At 41.7% G+C, this 22,264-nt stretch overlaps 1 protein-coding gene and 1 long non-coding RNA gene across 2 annotated transcripts in view; one reads left to right on the top strand and one right to left on the bottom strand.

Annotated features, from left to right (window-relative positions):
• LAMB4 (laminin subunit beta 4) overlaps positions 1 to 22,264 on the top strand; it is a 245,791-nt gene that overhangs the window by 139,579 nt on the left and 83,948 nt on the right. Inside the window, exons 21-26 of the mRNA XM_073619678.1 lie at positions 1,062 to 1,219; positions 2,790 to 3,096; positions 3,275 to 3,432; positions 5,073 to 5,379; positions 5,558 to 5,715; positions 7,366 to 7,587. Of these exons, the coding sequence (XP_073475779.1) occupies positions 1,062 to 1,219; positions 2,790 to 3,096; positions 3,275 to 3,432; positions 5,073 to 5,379; positions 5,558 to 5,715; positions 7,366 to 7,587 (1,310 nt within the window). The remainder of the gene's footprint in view (positions 1 to 1,061; positions 1,220 to 2,789; positions 3,097 to 3,274; positions 3,433 to 5,072; positions 5,380 to 5,557; positions 5,716 to 7,365; positions 7,588 to 22,264) is intronic.
• Positions 1 to 22,264, bottom strand: part of LOC141131889 (uncharacterized) — a 172,178-nt gene that overhangs the window by 133,974 nt on the left and 15,940 nt on the right. The gene's annotated exons all lie outside the window — the stretch shown is intronic.

Below are 22,264 nucleotides of genomic sequence, written 5' to 3'. Positions count from 1 at the left end.
TAAAGTAGTGAGTGTACAGCTTGTATAACAGTGTAAATTTGCTGTTCCCTCAAAATAACTCAACACACAGCCATTAATGTCTAAACCACTGGCAACAAAAGTGAGTACACCCCTAAGTAAAAATATCCAAATTGGGCCCAATTAGCCATTTTCATTCCCCGGTGTTATGTGACTCATAATGCCGCGTACACACGATCGGATTTTCCGACAGGAAATGTTGGATGTGAGCTTGTTGGTGGTAAGTCTGACCGTGTGTATGCTCCATCGGACATTTGTTGTCTGACTTTCCGCCAACAAATGTAGGCTAGCAGGTTCTTAAATTTTCCGCCAAAAAAATGTTTGTTTTCAGACTTACCGATCGTGTGTACACAAGTCTGTCAGACAAAAGTCCACGCATGCTCGAAATCAAGTACGTGCCGGAAGTGCTCGGTCTTGTAAAACTAGCATTCGTAATGAAGATATCATGTACGTCTTGTACGTCACTACGTTCGTAATTGTTGGCCAACATTTGTGTGACCGTGTGAATGCAAGACAAGTTGGAGCCAACATCCTTCGAAAAAAAAATCCACGGTTTTATTGTCGGAAAGTCCGATCGAGTGTACGGGGCATTAGTGTTACAAGGTCTCAGGTGTGAATGGGGAGCAGGTGTGTTAAATTTGGTGTTATCGCGCTCACTCTGTCATACTGGTCACTGGAAGTTCAACATGGCACCTCATGGCAAAGAGGATCTGAAAAAAAGAATTGTTGCTCTTCATAAAGATGGCCTAGGCTATAAGAAGATTGCCAAGACCCTGAAACTGAGCTGCAGCATGGTGGCCAAGACCACACAGTGGTTTAACAGGACAGGTTCCACTCAGAACAGGCCTCGCCATGGCTGGCCAAAAAAGTTGAGTGCACATGCTCAGCGTCATATCCAGAGGTTGTCTTTGTCTATATATATATATATATATATATATATATATATATATATATAAAATTGTAAATGACTGAGAAATGCTTAACATTGAAAAGTGAATATTTAACCCATAAAACATTATATGCTTTGAAACTTTGCTCTGCAGGTGTCTCGATAATTACTTTGGGAATCCATTAAGGGGACAACCATGCCAGCCATGTATGTGTCCAGGTTCTCCTACAGGCAACCGATATTTTGCATATTCCTGTCAACAAAACCCTGATACCCTAGAGGTGACCTGCAATTGTCTAGAGGGTTACACAGGTATAAAATCCATACTTTAAGAAGTTTTGTGAATGCTAATGACTGTACAGATTCATCTTCACGTACATTATAATGTAGTGGTGCTAGTATTAAAAAAAAAAAAAAACAAGACTTTGCAGTCTAATAACATGCCTTTGTGACCTATGTGTTCAGGAAAGCTTCTTTACATCTGTCCTGAATTGGACAGATGTAAAGTTGGAGTTGCAGTTGGAGATGGCCTAGTCCTGGGTGTAGCATGCAAGCCTGAATAAATATAGTAGTAGGTAAGTGTGGAAGTTGATGTCAGCGATCACACAAATCTGTCCCCTAGAGAGATTTTTATTCCACTCTTTCCAGGATGAGTAAACTTTCATCCTCGATAGGCAGGATTTTTAGCTTTTGGCCTACTTACAGAGTTCTGCTGTTAGTCCTTTCAGTTCAGGTTGGTGTACTCCAGCAATAAACTGGTTATCTGGCTAGCAGTAGCTTCAAGGGTCAGGACTAGATTTTGCTTTGAAACACTTTAAGCAGTAGAGACTGTATTGTTTTTAGCCACACATTTTTCCCATCATCAGCAGAAATACAGTCACCTTATATAAGCTTTATTGCACAGTTTCACAATACTCTAAGCTGCGTTGGGCTCAGTATTTAAAAAGGTAACCCTACTAGAGTTATGTTTTTTTGTGCACTGTGAGGCTCCAGTAAATTGACTCCTATGAATAGGTTAAGCTTCATATGTAGGTGTTTCCTCCAGTTTTTATAGACCCTGAGTTAGAGTAGACCATACTCTCACTCTGCAAGAGAATCTGCCACAGAAGCATGGGTAAAAGAACCCTGTAGCCACCAAGTTATGCTAGTAGACACATGTTACAGGACTGAGTACTGTACTACCTGTTGGCCTGCCAGAGTTATTTGGAGATGGGAGACTTGGCCTACAAGAGGTGCTTCTGATGCTGTAAAGAAGTGTTCTAAAATAAGGGCTGTCCTTCTACACATTGCTATTGTAAGCTGTCAAGCTGCTGTAGCGCTAAAGACACAGGAACATCATTGTAATTTTCATATTTAAAAGACTTGGTCAGCAAAGAACAATTTTGTATTTTGTATAAGAGTGCCTCCAGTTCCCCCTGGACTTTTCTTATAGGGGGTCAGTAAAATGAATGCAGTTCTAGAGTGTATCCTAAATGTATATGTCCTGTACCCCTTAACATCAATTTTGTATTTTGTATATGAGTGCCTCCAGTCCCCCCTGAACTTTTCTAATAGGGGATCAATAAAAATAATACAGTTCTAGAGTGTATCCTATATGTATATGTCCTGTGCCCCTTAACATCAATTTTACCTTATTATCACTAGTGTGAAAAGCATTATTTTGTGAGTGAAATTCTCTTCTTTGCTGTCTGCACCCAAATAAATGTTGACATGTTGACTATACATGACTATACATGGGGACTTGACTGATTTTACCTTTGTAGGCATGGAGTATAGTATGTACAGTATATAGTGTGTGTTTGAATATAGTTTACTAGTATGAAAGTTATTCTTTTTGGAAAATATGTAATTAACTGGTAATATTGATTGTTTCCTCCTATAGGAAAGAATTGTAATGAGTGTCCTGTTGGTTTTTATGGAAATATAGAAAAAGGAGAAAAATGTTTACCATGTCAGTGCAATAACAATATAGATATAAAAGACCCTGATGCATGTGATAAAGTCACAGGGGAGTGTTTAAAGTGTTTAAGTAACACATATGGACGTCATTGTGATCGCTGCCCTCCTACATACTATGGATATCCAAATTGTAGACCTTGCCAGTGTAGTGGCAATTCGGAGTCATGTGATCCAATAACTGGGGCCTGCAAGAGCTGCAAGGGATTTACCACTGGCAACAACTGTGAGCGGTATGGAAACCTAAAACATATATGCATATTTTACATACCTAATATAAAAATTGTGTTGTTTTTTTTTTAAACAGCACAGAGATTAGACCAGTAAAAGGAACATGGAGAAGTCAAGTTAATTATTCTTTTTATGTTTAACCTACAATGACTTTATGTGCTTTAAATCTTTGCACTGCAGGTGTTTCGATAATTACTTTGGGAATCCATTAAAGGGACAGCCTTGCCGCCCATGTATGTGTCCGGGTTCTCCTACAGGCAACCAATATTTTGCACATTCCTGTCAACAAAACCCTGAAACCCTAGAGGTGACCTGCAACTGTTTAGATGGTTACACAGGTAGGGGAAAAAAACACAACTTCATATAGTTTTGTGAATGATTATGACTGTACAGGTAGGAGTTACAGTTAGTAGAAAGGCCAAGTGACTGTCTGATTATGGGCTAGGTTTACATGCTTGTGTCACCAGTGTGTCTAGAAAGGCTTCCTAATATGTAGGAATCTAATTTAATCAGTAGTTGGAGCCAGTGTGGTCTTGGGTTCAGCCTGCAAGCATGAATAGGTACAGGGGGTGGAAAGGTATTCAGGTGAGGGCACTAGTCCATCTCCTAGAGAGATTTGTGTAAATTTGTGTGCTTTAGCATTAAACTGGTCACTTGGCTAGCAGTAGCGGTAAGGGTTGGATTTACCATTAGCTTTGAACCTATAAGCAGTAGATATGAATAGGCAGCTACCCTCTCTGTATAATCCTCAGCCACACATTTTTCCCATCATCAGCAGAAATATAGTCACCTCATAAGTTTATTTGCACAATGTCACAATAATCTAAGAAAAAATACTCAGTAAAATAAAAAAAAAAATGTTTTATTCTTTCCTGGATCTTTCCTTATAGAGTTTTTATAGACCACGAGTTTCATAGACCCAGAGTACGAATAGATCATACGCTCACATTGAGAAAGAATCTGTTAGAGAAATCAGGGTAAAGGGGGTAGGTAAACTGTATACAGTGCTACCAGCTGGGCCGCTAGAGATATCTGGAGATGGGAAACTTTCAAGAGCAGTCTCAGATGAACTCAAGAACACTTACTGAAGTTTTACCTTTGCACAGCCAGGTAATCTGGGACTATAGCATTAAAACCGGCTATACATGGGTTGAATTCCGAAAGAATGGTAACTAGGGAAAAATGGTAACTAAGAATTTTCGTTCTAATTTCTCACCATTAGTGGGCCGCAGCAACGACTGATTTTCGTAAGGCCATCAAATTTGAGTGATCGGGCATGTTTTTCGAAAAACAATTTTCTAATCAATGATGGGAGAATCATGCGAGAAATATAATCAAAAAAGAACTGTGCATGAGTGCAAAAAAACAAAATTCCCAGACAAAAAAGTTTGCCAGCCACAAAAATTATTTTCTGTAACATGAGGTGAAATTGAAGGCTTGGTTGGTCGAATATTGAAATCAATGGTGACATCATCATATCATATAACGAGCAAAAATTCTGATTTTCAAAAGAAAATTTGTGCAGAATTCGACCCATGTATGGCCTACATAAGGATGCAGCTACATTTTGTTTGAGAGTGTCTGTAGTTCCTCTGGACATTCTTCCCTATTAGAGGATCTGTAAAATTACTAAAGTGAGTCATTATATATATATATATATATATATATATATATATATATATATATATATATATATGTGTTCTGTACCTCCTAACATCAATTTTACCTTATTACAAATTTTGTAAAAATCATTATTTGGTTAGTTGAATTGCCTCCTTTCCTGTCTGCACAATGCTGTATGGTGACTAAACGTGGAGATTTTACTGATTTTTCTTTTTATTGTAGCAACAGAGCATCACCTCTGTAGTCATGGATCATATTACATGTATGAATATAGTTTCATTTTAGTATGAAAGTTAATATTTTTAGAAAATATATACTGTAAGTGCTTTGTAATATTGATTGTTTTCTCGTTTAGGAAAGAACTGTGATGAGTGTCCTATTGGTTTTTATGGAAATATAAAAAAAGGAGAAAAATGTTTACCATGTCAGTGCAATAACAATATAGATATAAAAGACCCTGACGCATGTGATAAAGTCACAGGGGAGTGTTTAAAGTGTTTAAATAACACATATGGACGTCATTGTGATCGCTGCCCTCCTGCATACTATGCATATCCAAATTGTAGACCTTGCCAGTGTAGTGGCAATTCGGAGTCATGTGATCCAATAACTGGGGCCTGCAAGAGCTGCAAGGGATTTACCACTGGCAACAACTGTGAGCGGTATGGAAACCTAAAACATATATGCATATTTTACATACCTAATATAAAAATTGTATTGTTTTTTTATAAACAGCACAGAGATTATACCAGTAAACGGAACATGGAGAAAGACGAGTTAATTAATCTTGTTAAGTTTAACCTACATTGACTTTATGTGCTTTAAATCTTTGCACTGCAGGTGTCTCGATAATTACTTTGGGAATCCATTAAAAGGACAGCCTTGCCGCCCATGTATGTGTCCGGGTTCTCCTACAGGCAACCAATATTTTGCACATTCCTGTCAACAAAACCCTGAAACCCTAGAGGTGACCTGCAACTGTTTAGATGGTTACACAGGTAGGGAAAAAAACACAACTTCATATAGTTTTGTGAATGATTATGACTGTACAGGTAGGAGTTACAGTTAGTAGAAAGGCCAAGTGACTGTCTGATTATGGGCTAGGTTTACATGCTTGTGTCACCAGTGTGTCCAGAAAAAAGCTTCATAATATGTAGAAATTTCATTTAAGCAGTAGTTGGAGCCAGTGTGGTCTTGGGTTCAGCCTGCAAGCACGAATAGGTACAGGGGGTGGAAAAGAATTCAGGTGAGGGCACAAGTCCGTTTCCTAGAGAGATTTGTGTGCCGATCTTTGTAGGATCATTAAGCTTCTTTGCAAAGAAGGGTTTTAGCTTTTGGGCTACAAGCAGAGTACTGCTGGTAACTTTTGCATTGTAAGTTTGTGTACCTTAGCATTAAACTGGTAACCTGGCTAGCAGTAGCTGTAAGGGTCAGGGCTGGATTTAACATTAGCTTTGAACCTATAAGCAGTAGCTATGAATAGGCAGCTACCCTCTCTGTATAATCCTCAGCCACACATTTTTCACATCAGCAGAAATACAGTTACCTCATATAAGTTTATTTGCACAATGTCACAATAATCAGACAGAATAGACTCAGTAAAATAAAAAAATTAAAATATTCTTTCCTGGATGTTTCCTTATAGAGTTTTTATAGACCATGAGTTTTATAGACCCAGAGTACATATAGATTATACACTCATGTTGAGAAATAATCTGTTAGAGAAACAAGGGTGAAAGGGATAGGTAAACTGTATACAGTGCTACCAGCTGGGCTAGAGATATCTGGAGATGGGAAACTTTCAAGAGGAGTCTTAGATGATGTAAAAAATGTTCTTGAGTAAGGGCTGCCCTTACTCAAGAACATTTACTGAAGTTTTACCTTTGCACAGCCAGGTAATCAGGGACTATAGCATTAAAACCGGCTATACATGGGTTGAATTCCGAAAGAATAGTAACTAAGGAAAAATGGTAACTAAGAATTTTCGGTCGAATTTCTCACCATTAGTGGGCCGCAGCAAGGACTCATTTTCTTTGAGGCCATCGAATTTGAGTGATCGGGCATGTTGGAAAATTTTTTAAAAACAAACTATTTTCTAATCAATGATGGGAGAATCATGCAAGAAATATATTCGAAAAAGAAATGCGCATGAGCGCAAGAAAATAAAATTCCCAGACAGAAAAGGAGATTCCCAGCCACGAAAATTCTTTTCTGTAACATGAGGTGAAATTGAAGGCTTGGTTGATTGAATATACAGTATATATATATATATATATATATATATATATATATATATATATATATATATATATATATATATATTTATATATATATATATATTATATATATATATATATATATATAATATATATGCGTGTGTTCTCTGTACCTCCTAACATCAATTTTACCTTTGGTAAAAATCATGATTTGTTTAGTTGAACTGCCTCATTTCCTGTTTGCACACAAATAAATTCTGTATGTTGACTAAACGTGAAGATTTTACCTTTTATTGTAGCAACAGAGCATCACCTCTGTAGTCATGGATTATAGTACATATATGAATATAGTTTAATGTTAGTATGAAAGTTAATATTTTTAGAAAATATATACTGTAAGTGCTTTGTAATATTGATTGTTTTCTCTTTTAGGAAAGAACTGTGATGAGTGTCCTGTTGGTTTTTATGGAAATTTAGAACAAGGAGAAAAATGTTCACCATGTCAGTGCAATAAAAATATAGATATAACAGATCCTGAGGCATGTGATAGTGTCACAGGGGAGTGTTTAAAGTGTCTGAATAACACATATGGACCTGACTGTTCTTCTTGCCTACCAGGATACTTTGGATCTGGACGTCATCAGAATTGTACAAGTAAGCAAGTTCTAAAGTTCTTCGCTTTTTTATTTGCTATTTTGATTTTATGCTTTTACCCTTTAACAATGGATTACAAATAGAAGGGTTAGAAATAAGTATGGTACTTTTTGAACTTCTGTCCTCTCCATTTACCATGTACATGAACTGTTATTTTAATGTTGTTCTAAATACATTTACCATGTACATGAACTGTTATTTTAATGTTGTTCTAAATACATTTACCATGTACATGAACTGTTATTTTAATGTTGTTCTAAATACATTTACCATGTACATGAACTGTTATTTTAATGCTGTTCTAAATGCCTCATTTACATCTCAGATGTGTAAAAAAAAATAGCTAAAATATTATACTCTAGATCAGAGGTCAGTTGTGGCTCCCCTTTCAGACTGTGTTAGAAAGATGCTGCAGATATGACTGCAGACATGGCTTTTTACCAGTCTGATGCTGCTTTCTAATGGGTTATTGGCCTGGCTACAGACAAAGTATTAAATACTGCTGCAGATATAGGTTCAGCTCAGAGTTGCAGCAAAACAGTCTCTCAAAAAATTACAGAAAGTATACATAATGACAACTTACAGTGTTTGCTCAACATTTTTAGTCTAATCAACTTCTGGTGAGTGGGGCAGCCCAAACACTGATCAAAATTTCTATCAGTGTATGGCCAACTTTAAGCTATTTCCTAAAGCAATGGTCATCAACCCTGTCCTCAGGGCCCACTAACAGGCCAGGTTTTATGTATTACCTTGGGGAGATGCAGACTAGAATACTGCAATCACTGAGCAGCAAATGATATCACCGGTGATTATGGTTGCCACCTCATCCCTTTAAACCCAAACACATATTAATTACACAAGTTCTGTGGCTGATTAAGGTGGTAATTAAACTCACTTGGTGCCTTATCTGCATTAAATTAGCCTCAGAACCTGTGTAATTCATATGTGTTTGAGTTTAAAGGGATGAGGTGGCAACTCTACCTGTGATGCATTTCAGTTATCTTGCAAACCTGGCCTGTTAGTGGGCCCTGAGAACAGGGTTGATGACCACTGTCCTAAAGCATGTCCCCAGTCCCCAACAACTCCTAAGTGGTGTTTGCAGTCTCTGATCATCTCCTGTTGCATGCCTTTGTAAGGGGTCACACTTCCCACCCCTATATATAGTAAGTTGATCACCACTGTTTTAAACTTTACTTTTGCCAGGCTGCTGTCTGATCGTTATCTATATCCCAAGACTAAAGCCTAGTACATACTAGCAGTTTTTTTTTTCAACCCTGCGGGCTGAATGAAAAAAAAAATTGAAGAGCTCGACATGAGATCCTGTACTAACAATCCGATGTTAGTTTAGCAATCTCCCCCGCTGAGCTATTGTGTTCTGACAGAGGGACATATGCCCCGCCCGTCAGAACACAACAGTCAGCGCTCTCAGCCATTGGCCTTACACACGGGCTGAATGTCGTATCTATTGAAACAGCCAATACTGCCTGATATTTGGCCCATGTGAGTCACACTTCCAAACCATCAAGATGGTATTAGCTGCAGCTAGTCACCTTTTTCTCATTACAATGGTATGCATGCTCATCCTTTATACTCTTTTCCTCTGTATCCAGAGGGAAATGTTCTACTAATAGTACCATACCTGCATTTGAGATTATTTTTAAACAAAAATGCAGCAAGTTGTATTTGGGCACCTTGTCACCCATCTATTAGAGGAAACACATAGGGAAGAGAAATATATAGGCAGCCATTTCTGACTACTTCTGAAAAGCCTCTGGTTTCAACACTTTTTGAGTCACTGGCCTCCAACAAGCATGTGGCAAGTCAGTCTCCGATCTGAATACTTGTTAAGTAACAAAAAGTACTGAAGCCACTAGATCAGCAAAACAACCAGAAAAATGGGTGTTTTCAGATGGATAAGTCAGCAGTGGCCTATTATACGAGTTTTCTTTAAAAGCTATGTCCTAATAATATATTAATGTGCACATAACAAAAACTGCAAAAGCCAAATTCCTGTCATACTATTGCTGATAACCTTTGTGAGTGCTTCTGCCAACGTTCATACAGTGTGTCAAGGCAAACTATGTACCAGCAAATGTAAGTGCTAAGTTTCTGTGTTTATAATACATTGATGGAAATGCCTGACAATACAGGCAAATGTATTACGAAAACTGGCAGGTAGACATCTGTGCTTCCTTAAGCCCACCAAGCAATCGTCTAGGTGACTCTGCCTAATTTAAAGGTTGTAAAAATCAAATGTATATGAACGGTGTGCTTGTTCTGAGTAATTTTTAATACCTGTATATTCCTTATCAGAACAACAAATTCACATTAAAATATTAAAGCACATATTATAGCACATTCCACAAATTATTCAAAAATTCAAAAATGACAAATCAAACAAACAAAAAAAACACACAAATTAGTCCAAACACACAAAAAAGCATACATCTTCTGCTACTAGCTGTGTCAGTGTGATCCTTTAAACTTCACAAAGAAACCACCACCAGCCACCACTGAGTGAATTGGTCTCTTACCTTGGCGCATGACAAAACGGTTACAATGCACCTATTTAATGTATAGGGATGTGCAGTGAGGTCAGTGGCTGGTGAGGCACTGGCTAGTATCAGAGTCAGATACACAGGTTACAATAATTCTAGCACTAGACCTCCTCTGTAATTGTAAACATGTAACACGTAAAAAAAATTAAAGTGTATCCTATGGAGATTTATAAGTACTGAAGTTTGGCGCCATTCCACAAGTGTGCGCAATTTTAAAGTGTGACATGTAAGGTATCTATTTACTTGGCGTAACATCATCTTTCACATTATACAAAAAAATCGGGCTAACATTAGTGTTGTTTTTTTTTTTTATTCATAAAACTGTTTTTTTCCCCCCAAAAAATGTGTTTAAAAAAATTGCTGCGCAAATACCACGTGACATAAAAAGTTGCAACAACCACCATTTTTTTCCATAGGGTGTCTGCTAAAACAATACATATAATGTTTGGGGGTTCTGAGTACTTTTCTAGCAAATAAATTATGATTTTTACATGTAGGAGAGAAGTGTCAGAATTGGCCTGGGTGGCAAGGGGTTAATTACCATATGTAATATACAAGTATTTATTATATATTGTTTTTAAGGTAATTTACTATATTTTCAAAATCTGTGGCTTAACGGACAAATCACTGACTTTGAAGTTATAACTTACAACCAGTAATTTCACAGTAAATAGGTATGTAGCGCTGGTAGATTTATGATCTACCATCTGATAGGTAAATTTAGTAAATTGCTCATTAAAAGAAGTTAGATTTGCCTCTGTTCCAGCTTGGCTGACGTTGCATGTGTTTCCATACTGAGCCGGTGGGTGTCGTTGTTACTATTGGCTAGTGTTGGAAAGGCAACGTGTCGAAGCGTATGGGTGCTCCTCTGTCCCGGAGACAACTCGGTGAAGGTGGTCCTCCGAGTTGGATTCTGGGAGAGGGTATTTATGGGACAGACGCCATGTTCTAGGGTCGTTTTACAGCCACCTGCTGGCCCTCCTGGCCGACAGGTATGCATTAGAGTGCTACCTCGTGGTCCTCCGTTCTGGAGGCCCACATCGCTGTGGCGCGTGGGTGGGCCCAGAAGCTTGTCTGGGGCCTACCACAGCAGCCGAGGAATGGTCCTGAGCTGTCTATCCAGAGTGAAGAAGCTGGACAACCGAGAAGATCCCAAGGGAGGACCCGTCATGGAAGGATCACGCAGAGTGCTGGTCTGGAGAGGGGCCTGGTGACTCGGTTGGAGGACATATCCTAAAGTAACTTCACAGCATAGTACTGCCTGGTTTGGCTTAAAGGTACTGTGTCTGATGTTCACCGCAAAACCAATACATCCTGTGGCAGAGGATCGTACGGGTTCATCTCAAGCAAGTCTGTGGCAGAGACTTTTGTTCGTGCTATGTACTGGCTGCTAGGCAAGTGAGAGAGGCCTATCCAGGCGAGCAAAGAGTGTGTCCCACGAGGGGAGCGCATTCTACTGTAATATTCAACTCTAAAAGACATTTGTCAAGAATCCTACAGAAAGGTATTTGAGCTTCCCTACAGTTTCCCTTCTGCCTCTTTCCTGCTACTTCATTCGTTGATTGTTCAATAAAGCATTGAAAACGTACTCAAGAGTTGGTGCTTAGATCGTCCGGAGGTAAACCCGGTGCCAGTGAAACAGAGGGAAGGAGAGTGAAGGTAACAAGCCCGCTTAAACCAGCAGCTCCATCGAGAGTTATTGCTACAGATAAATAATAAATGATTATGTTATAATATATAGCATATAAGTATATGATTTAGCTTGATTAAAACAGCACCTTTTCAGCAGTAGAAGATTCTCATTCTCCCTCTTAACCGTGTGAGAAAAACATGGGATTGTAGGTAAATCTTATACCCATAAACACATGTATTTCCTTGTAGTTAAGAGGGTTGGGCTGGAAGAGAGCATTTGTCTTTAATGCCCCGTACACACGGTCGGATTTTCCGACGGAAAATGTGTGATAGGACCTTGTTGTCGGAAATTCCGACCGTGTGTAGGCTCCATCACACATTTTCCATCGGATTTTCCGACACACAAAGTTTGAGAGCAGGATATAAAATTTTCCGACAACGAATTCCGATCGTGTGACGGACAAAGTGCCACGCATGCTCAGAATAAATAAAGAGATGAAAGCTATTGGCCACTGCCCCGTTTATAGTCCCAAAGTACGTGTTTTACGTCACCGCGTTTAGAACGATCGGATTTTCCGACAACTTTGTGTGACCGTGTGTATGCAAGACAAGTTTGAGCCAACATCCGTCGGAAAAAATCCATGGATTTTGTTGTCGGAATGTCCGAACAAAGTCCGACCGTGTGTACGGGGCATTGAACACATGCCCCTTTTATGACACTGCAGTGAGAGGCGTGCCTGCGGTTTTATTGGACAGCTGGGACCAATGGTACTTTACCATTGGTCCAAGACTCCAAGCCATTTATTGAGCTCAGTGCCTCTGACAAGAAATGAGAGGCACTGTGAGCGCATCCTCTCAGTCCTGTATTTAACGTGGCCGCTCTGTATTGTAGTTTCTGACATGCTGCGGAGCCCCATATCTCTGGAACCATAGGTCGTAGGAGCCAAAACTTTTTACCAGTGGTGGGGTAAGACTTATGCCCCGTACACACGATCTGACTTTGTTCGGACATTCCGACAACAAAATCCTCGGATTTTTTCCGACGGATGTTGGCTCAAACTTGTTTTGCCTACACACGGTCGCACAAAGTTGTCGGAATTTCCGATCGCCAAGAACGCGGTGACGTCAAGCACGTACGACGAGACTAGAAAAGGCCAGTTCAGAACCAAGCGCAGCACCCTTTGGGCTCCTTTTGCTAATCTCGTGTTAGTAAAAGTTTGGTGAGAGACGATTCGCGCTTTTTCAGACTCGTGGCTTTCAGATCGTTTTCTGCCGTTCAGTTTGTGCTTGTGGGTTTGTATCTGCTCTTCAGTGCGTGCAGTCAGTTCGTATTGGAGTTTTCTGTGTGATCTTGTCCGCTCGTTGCTGTTTTTCAGGTCGCTCTTCACAGGCCTTGCTGTTCTTCAGTGCGTTCTGTTACTTCGTTCTGAGCAGCCGACCGTTTTCTAGCCATGTTGCGTATGCGTACTCCTCATAGAGTTCGTGCTGTGCGGGGGCTTGGTGTTGGGGTCCTGACCTTGACACAAGTCCAGTCCATGAACAGGGTGGGGAGGAGTTCATGGACCAAGAATTGGTTGCTTCAGCGTGACCAGTTCTGTCATATGCCTTTGCTCCGTGAGATCCGTGAGAATAATCCTGATGATTTCAGGAACTTTCTCAGGATGACGGACCCCGTATTTCACCGTTTGTTGGCTTCGCTGACCCCCTATATCAGCAGGCAGGATACCTGCATGAGGCAAGCCATCACTCCGGAGCAGAGGTTGGTCGCTACCTTGCGGTATTTGGCCACAGGGAGAAGCCTGCAGGACCTCAAGTTCTCGACAGGCATCTCCCCCCAGGCTCTGGGGATCATTATCCCAGAGACCTGTTCTGCCATCATCCAGGTCCTACAGAAGGAGTATATGAAGGTAAGATTTTTATCCTTTTATATCACATTTTATTGTATTGAATGTTTGATAATATATTTTATTTCTTTCCTCATTCCCTAATTACCATGATTGTATTATGCTGTGAATGTCCCCTTTGTCCTCATGCATGCTGGATTTTTATGTAATTATTATTTTAGGTCCTTCATACATATTTGCCCTTCAATAACCTCCCCAGCATGGTGTCTCCTGCCCTATATTCACCTCATGTAGTTACTTAACAATGTATTTTATCAGCTCCATAGTAGTGCTTTACCCCAAACACCCCCTAAAATGTTTTGAAATGTTATTTTTGATTTAAATTCAGGCAGAGGGCCAGAGGCTTTTTTTTGTGGTGTCCCCAAATTTTTTGTAACCCTCCCTCCCCCAACTGCTAAGTCAGCTGATCCCAATTCTCTATCCTCAATCATCTATCTGCTGACTTTGCCAAACCCATACACACTATACCCATCTCTTTAGTGCTCAGATTTATGGATGAATTCCCCAAAGCATGTAGTGCAAGGGCCTGCCTGTATACTTTCCAATGGTACTGTTTAAAGTTCTTGTATCCTATTATGATCTTGATAGGTAATAGCAGAATGTCCAAATGTGCTCAAATGTGTACAGTGTGTATTTATATCTTTGTATTATGACACGTCTTACCTGTCCAGTGGGCTGCCAATAGTGTAACTAAGGAGGGGCTGTTCCAAGTAATACCCTGTATTTAGGCATTCATCTCTCAATGAAGTGAAGAGGGTTACCTGTCCAAGAGTTCCCCCCCCCCTATAATGTTAGAAATGGCCCATGAGAGGGGGGGGGGTATGATAGGTGTACCTTATACTTTGTTGTTGTTAAATTCCCCTTAATAAATGCTATCTGGAGGTTGACCCATAATGTTTGTGTCTAATCTGCTTGCCAGGTTTCTGTGAAAAAATAGTAATGTTTATTGTTTTTTCCTCATTTTCCTCAACAGTTTCCTTCCACGCCACAGGAATGGCAGACTGTGGCCTCCCACTTTGCCCAGCGGTGGGACTTTCCTAACTGCGGAGGGGCAATTGATGGGAAACACGTCCACATCGTCCCACCACCCAACTCGGGGTCGTACTATTATAATTACAAGGGGTTTAATAGTATAGTGATGTTGGCGGTGGTGTCGGCTAATTACGACTTCTTGTATGTGGACGTGGGGAAGAATGGCCGGATGTCCGATGGTGGAGTGATCGCCCAGACGGAGTTCTACAGGCATCTCCAGAATGGCAGCTTGGACTTGCCACCTCCAGAGGACAATGTTGAAGGTCTCCCATTTGTGTTCGTTGCTGATGAAGCATTTGCGCTGGGGGACCACCTGATGCGGCCATTCCCGATGAGGACCCTCACCCCGGAACAGAGGGTTTTTAATTACCGGCTGGCCAGAGCCCGAAGAGTGGTGGAGAACACATTTGGAATCCTGGCCAGCCGGTTCCGAATATTTATGACACCCATCCATATGGCGGAGTATAAACTGAACCATATAATACTTGCCTGCTGTGTTCTCCATAATTTTCTAAAACATTCAGCCAACTATGCTGGCTCAGTTGGGCCTGAGGCCGGAATCCCAAATACATCAACAATGACGGCACTTGAAAGCGGCCGTCCTGGCTTGCCCTCCCTGAATGCCTGTGATGTCCGGTTACGATACCTGGAGTTCTTTGCGGGTAGGGGGGCTATCAATATGCCAGACAATATGTGACACCTTTTTCAAATAAAAAACAACCAAAAGAAATTCTTGGTGGACATTTACTGCTTGTGTTTGTTTTAGCTGACCCTGACAGAAATGTGTTGAGTGCAGAAAATGTCGTGATTGGGTAACCTTATAAAAAACAGTGTTGGCTGGTACTTCCTAAATGCAAAAACACATTTCACTACAAGTGCACTTGCAACTGCACTGAACCTGCACTTGTAGTGCAAAGAGGATTTGCCCTTAGGAAATAACCCCTATTTGTGCATAAAACAACAATTACATCACCCCAAAAGTGTTGTAGTGTTGAGACAATAATCCACACATTCTTGAGTAAGGCACTTTTTTATACCTGCACAATCACATGCGCATTTACCAAAGGTTTTTAAAACAAACCAACATGTTTGTTGTATAACAATGTTTGCAGTAGCATTATGAAAAATCAAAATATCCATTTCAGATAAAACAGGCCTGTGTAAAACCAACAAGAAAGCCAAAAAACTTGAACTTACAAAGTTCACATTTGGTAAAACCTGAAGGCTATATCAGACATCAGTATTTAGGAACTGGGTTTGATATAGCGTTCAGATGGGGGGAAATCACCCCTGGAAAAGCCAAATTTGGAAGATGCACACCAATTTACAAATGTCCACATGTGCTATCTGCCATCATGGGGGATCAAGGGACGTGTTTGGGGGGAGCAAGCCCTTCCTCAACGCTACTTTATAATTGAGGAAGGGGTTGCCCCCCCAAAACGCGTCCATTGATCTCCCGTGATGGCAGATAGCACATGTTGGCACACTGTGTGCATCCTCCAAATTTGGCTTTTCTAAACATTGAAAAAAGTTTGGTACGATAAAACAGGTGATTTTGTGGGGTTAAAAATTCGCCCCAAAACATCAATGATGTTATTATTTTTTTTAATAACATCACTGATTTGTTGATGTATGTTTTGCAATTGGAGATTACACCCCATGATCTCCCCGATGAGTATCTGGGCACTTTCAGATGTAAAGCGTTCTGGATCCCTCACATCACGATCACCTAAAAAGAGATAAAGAACAAAAAAAAAGGTCTCAAAAATCTGCCACCATCCATCTCTTTTACCTGAGCCTGTGGTCACAGACACTCACCTGTTGTGGTGCCAATCTCCACCACGTCTTCTTCTTCCTCCTGCTCAGCTTCTTGGGTTGGTATTTCCCCTTCTTCCAGAGAGGGGGGGGTCTCTGGTCTCCTGGGATGAGGGGTGTCCGAGTCTTTTCTCCCCTATGTAAAACAAAAATGGTATACTTAGCACACAGATATTTGATGGCAGAACTATAGAAATAGGAAACATTGCTTGGAAGTGGGGTACAATTGTCTATTTTAGCCGAGTTCCAAGATGTATATTTTTTATTGCCCTTTGTCAAGCTGCAATACTTTACCTGTTTGGTACAAGCTTCACAGATGGAGACCCCCCTATAGTATACACTGGAGCACCTGTGTGGCCCCCTAATAAAAATGGTGTTCTTGTGTCCCACACTAGTGCTCCAGTGTCCAGATGTGAAAACAGCTGCTCAGTGTCCTCTCCTTACACACAATCTAGTTTGCATTTCATTCTAGTAACAAACCCATCTACACAAACAAATATTTGGCATCCAAGTAGGCCCCCAAAAATGTGTGAAAATGCATATGGCCTAAACAATGGTGTTCTAGAGGCCGAAAGAAAAATGTTTGATACGAACGAATAATGTGCCCATGAACATTAAAGTTGACCTTTGGAAACGTTACAACTAATCAAAGCATATGGAGCAGAACGAACGTAATAAAGACAGAAAGAATAGGAACACAGCACAACTACTTACTTTTTTGCAGCACTCTCCGGATCTTTCGGTACTGCTCTGGCTCTCTCAACTTCAGGTCCGACCACCGCTTCCTGAGCTGATCTTTAGACCTTCGTACCCCGAAATTCTGCTCTAGACTCCTGACCACTTTCGCCATGATCTTGGCCTTTCTGATGTTGGGGTTGGGGTAAGGCCCATATTTTCCGTCATAGTCGGACTTCCTCATGATGTCGACCATCTCCAACATCTCCCCAAACGACATATTTGTGGCCTTAAACGTCTCCTTCTGGATCGGGACGTGCCTGGATCCGCCCTTTCCTCCTCCTCCTCCTCCTCGTTGCTACAATTAGCCCGCACCTGCTGTATGTCCGCCATCATGCTCTTCCCCCACTGCGCCGAACGAAAAGGGGCGGGGAATACACTAGAAAGAACGTCAGGGGCGGGCGGAGTTACACGCATGCGCAGTGTATATAAAGCGTAACACGCGTGCGTATTACGTTTGATCTGTGAGCGGAGGAAGGAGCATTGAACGCGGCGATCGTAAGAACGAAGGTAAGAGACAAACTTGGGCCTATACTGCTTCTATAGATTGAGGCCTATATTGTAACAAGATTAGGAGAGTTTGGTGTGACATTAGGCTTTGTCTTGTGTTGTGTCTTGCAGTGAACATGGATATGGTACTGAAAGATCAGGACTTCATTTCAGTCTTCATAGAGATGCTAAGGGAGCTGCCCTGTCTGTGGGAGATTAAACACCCCCATTACAAGAACCAAGCAAAGAGGAAGGCAGCACTGGAGCAATTGTGTGAAATTGTGAAGCAGGTGATCCCCACGGCAGACATCACTTTTTTAAAGATTTTCATTGGTGGCCTGAGGAGCACATATCTGAGGGAGCGCAATAAAGTCCTGGATTCACAGAGATCCGGAGCAGCAGATGACATCTATGTCCCCAGGATGTTGTACTACGACAGGCTGCACTTTCTGGCAGGCCAGACTGAACCCAGGTCATCACTCTCCAGTCTTCCTTCCACGCTTCCTTCCCCCCCGGCTGAGGCTTCTGACGCCCAACCTGGGCCTTCCAGGCAGCAACATGTGGAGGAGCCCAGATTGAGCCAGGTATAGCATTCCTCTAAATATTTCTGCTTGTCCAATCAATGATGTTAACTAGATGTTATTTGGGAGTACTAATTTATGATTGTGATTGATGATGCAAAAACTAAAACCATGTCCCTTTTTCATACACAGGGAAGTCTCAGCCAGGAGGTGGCCGGGCCGAGCCGGCTGGCTGATCTGCAGGTCCCTCCACCCCCCCTGGAAACAGAAAGTGGCAGTAGGAGGAGTACCCTAGAGGAGGCTGCTATCAGATTTTTTTGTAGGGCTACAGAGGTCCTGGGAGCACCCCACACCAGGCAGGAGAACATTGCTGCATTTATAGCCTATAAAATGCAGAGGATGGAGGAGGGCCAAAAAGCCATGTGTGAGGCCCTCATATCAGAGGCTCTGGCGAAAGGTATGAGGGGCCAAATTACACCTCAAACACACCTTCGAGATGGTCCTCCTCCTCCTCCTGCAGGTCCTACTCCTCCTCCAGGTCCTACTCCTCCTCCTGCCACATCTCCAACTGCACAGCCACAGCCCGGAAGGAAGTGTGAAAGGAAGACCAGACAGTGAGGACCCTGGATCCAGTCTGGTCAGCCAAAAGATGCAGCCTCTTGTGGTACCACAGCCTGGGGACACTGATGTCATCTGCTGCTATCCGGATCTCTGCCAGACTGCCCTCCCTTACATATGGACTCCTCAGGCCACCAATTTTGAGGTTTAAGAATTGATGTCTGCCGTGGGGGTCCCAGGCTTCACTAATTTCTCCTGTTGATCCAGTGTTGCCTTCCTCTTTGTTTGGTTCTGAGCCCTTAATAAAGGATTTTTGTTTTGAATTATACTCTCCTATGTGTTTTACTTCAAAAATGATGGTTTGTTTGTGAGGATTCAGGTACATTTCTAATATACAATGTGAAATGAACAAGGGACACCAACAACAAAAAATCTCATGGAGATTAAATAATAAAAGATATCAATGGTGTTGGGGTAACTTGCCACACAAAACACACACAAAAATATTCTGGAGTAAAAATAAAAATAACATTGAACAAAGATCAGCCTTGGAAAAAATCCAAACATTAAAGAAAAAAAAGGCTTAAAAACAACAAAAAAAAAAACATAAAAAATATAAAACTGTCAGATGTGACAACTAATAACAATATATTGAGGGAATCCCACTAAAAAAACACAAATAAAACTTTGTGAGAAGTGTGTGTGAATATGAGCAGCAAAACTACTTAATTCTTGTCACATTATAAAGAAGAAGAGAGTGCGCTGTATTAAACCATTTTTTACATTGCAGCGTGACGAAAGTGCTGTATCCATTGCGAACGCTAAGTTTACCAGAACGAGCTGTCCCGTGTCGGAATTTCTTCTGAGCATGCGTGGCACTTTGTGCGTCGGAACAGGCCACACACGGTCGGAATTGACGCGATCGGATTTTGTTGTCGGAAAATTTTATCTCCTGCTGTCCAACTTTGTGTGTCGGAAAATCCGATGGAAAATGTCCAATGGCGCCCACACACGGTCGGAATTTCCGACAACACGCTCCGATCGGACATTGTCCATCGGAAAATCCGACCGTGTGTACGGGGCATTAGGCTACACACACCAATGACTCCTATGACCCCAGGTTGCTGAGCTACAACCCTCAAAGCTCGATTTTATTTTATTTTTTTAATGTTCAAGCCCTGCTTCACCTGCCTCCCCTGACTGCACATTCCTGATATATATGTAAATGGTCTTTTGATTAAAATCAGTTCCAAGTGGCTCAATACAGTGGCTTGAAAAAGTATTCATACACCTTGAAATTTTCCACATTTTTTCATGTTACAAACAAAAACATATATGTATTTTATGTGATAGACCAACACAAAGTGGCACATAGTTGTGAACTGGAGGGAAAAAAATGGTTTTCTACAAATATCTGAAATGTGTGGCATGCATTTGTATTCAGCCCCCTTAACTCTGATACCCCTAACTAAAATCAAGTGGAACCAATTGCCTTTAGAAGTCACCAAATTAGTAAAAAGAGTCCACCTGTGTGTAATTTAATCTCAGTATAAATACAGCTGTTTTGTGAAGCCCTCAGAGGTTTGTTAGAGAACCTCAGTGAACAAACAGCATAGTGAAAGCCAAGGAACACATCAGACAGGTCAGGGATAAAGTTGTGGAGAAGTTTAAAGCAGGGTTAGGTTATAAAAAATATCCCAAGCCTTGAACATCTCACGGAGCACTGTTCAATCCAAAAATGAAAAGAGTATGGCATAACTGCAAACCTACCAAAACATGGCCATCCACCTATACTGACAGGCCTGGCAAAAAGAGCATTAATCAGAGAAGCACCCATGGTAACCCTGAAGGAGCTACAGAGACCCACAGCTCAGGTGGGAGAATCTGTCCACAGGACAACCAATAGTCCTGCACTCCATAAAGCTGACCTTTATGGAAGAGTGGCAAGAAGAAAGTCATTGTTGAAAGAAAGCCATAAGAAGTCCCATTTGCGAGAAGCCATGTGGGGGACACAGCAAACATGTGGAAGAAGGTGCTCTGGTCAGATGAGACCAAAATGTAACTTTTGGCCTAAAAGCGAAATGCTATGTGTGGTGGAAAACTAATACTGCACATCACCCTGAACACACCATCCCCACCCTGAAACATGGTGGTGGCAGCATCATGTTGTGAATGCTTTTTGTCAGCAGGCACAGAGAAGCTGGTCAGAGTTATTGGGAAGAAGGATGGAGCCAAATACAGGGCAATCTTAGAAGAAAACCTGTTAGAGTCTGCAAAAGACTTCAGACTGGGGCAGAGGTTCACCTTTCAGCAGGACAACAACCCTAAACATACAGCCAGAGCTACAATGGAATGGTTTTGATCAAAGCATATTCATGTTTTAGAATCAGGGTCGGTGCTACCACTAGGCAAACTAGGCAGCCGCCTAGGGCGCACTGCTGCCTAGGGTGCCCGGCCCCTGGTGTTCCTACTCTCTTCTCTCTGCAGCAAGCAACTAAGTCTCAGCATCAGCGGGAAGCCGCCCCTTCATTCGCTGTGACTGTGTCCCGACTCCCAAATGAATGGAAGCAAGCAAACATTCATTCATGGGCACAGGTAGGCTGCATTGATGGTCGATTGTAGGCTGCATTTGATGGGCGCTGGAGAGGCTGCATTGATGGGCGCTGGTGAGGCTGCATTGATGGGTGCTGGTGAGGCTACATTTGATGGGCGCTGGTGAGGTTGCATTTGATGGGCGCTGGTGATCTTCAGCTGACATTTGCTCCTGGCCCTGGTGAGGCTGCATTTGATGGGCGCTAGTGAGGCTGCATTGATGAACACTGGTGAGGCCGCATTGATGGGCGCTGTTGAGGCTGCATTTGATGGGTGCTAGTGAGGCTGCATTGATGGACACTGGTGAAGCTGCATTTGATGGGCACTGGTGAGGCCGCATTTGATGGGCGCTGGTGAGGCTGCATTTGATGGGCGCTGGTGAGGTTGCATTTGATGGGCGCTGGTGAGGTTGCATGTGATGGGCGCTTCATTTAAAAGGTGTGGTATACATGGGCAGGGCTAAGGGGGTTGAGTCACAGGTGGAGCCAAGGGGGGAGACAAAATGAGGTTTCGCCAAGGGTGTCAAAAATCCTTGCACCGGCCCTGGTTAGAATGGCCCAGTCAAAGTCCAGACCTAAATCCAAATGAGAATCTGTGACAAAACTCGAAATTTGCTATTCACAGACACTCTCCATCCAATCCGTCAGAGCTTGAGCTATTTTGCTAAGAAGAATGGACACAAATTGAACTCTAGATGTGCAAAGCTGGTAGAGACATACCCAAAAGACTTGCAGCTGTAATTGCAGCAAAAGGTGGTTCTACAAAGTATTGACTCTGGGGGGGGCTGAATACAAATGCACGCCACAATTTTCTGATATTTATTTGTAAAAAAGTTGGAAAC

The sequence above is a fragment of the Aquarana catesbeiana genome, linkage group LG03 (genome assembly GCF_042186555.1).
Source record: "Aquarana catesbeiana isolate 2022-GZ linkage group LG03, ASM4218655v1, whole genome shotgun sequence".
NCBI lineage: Eukaryota > Metazoa > Chordata > Amphibia > Anura > Ranidae > Aquarana > Aquarana catesbeiana.
The sequence above is the reverse complement of the archived record's forward strand: the minus strand, read 5'-3'. Positions and strand labels throughout refer to the sequence as shown.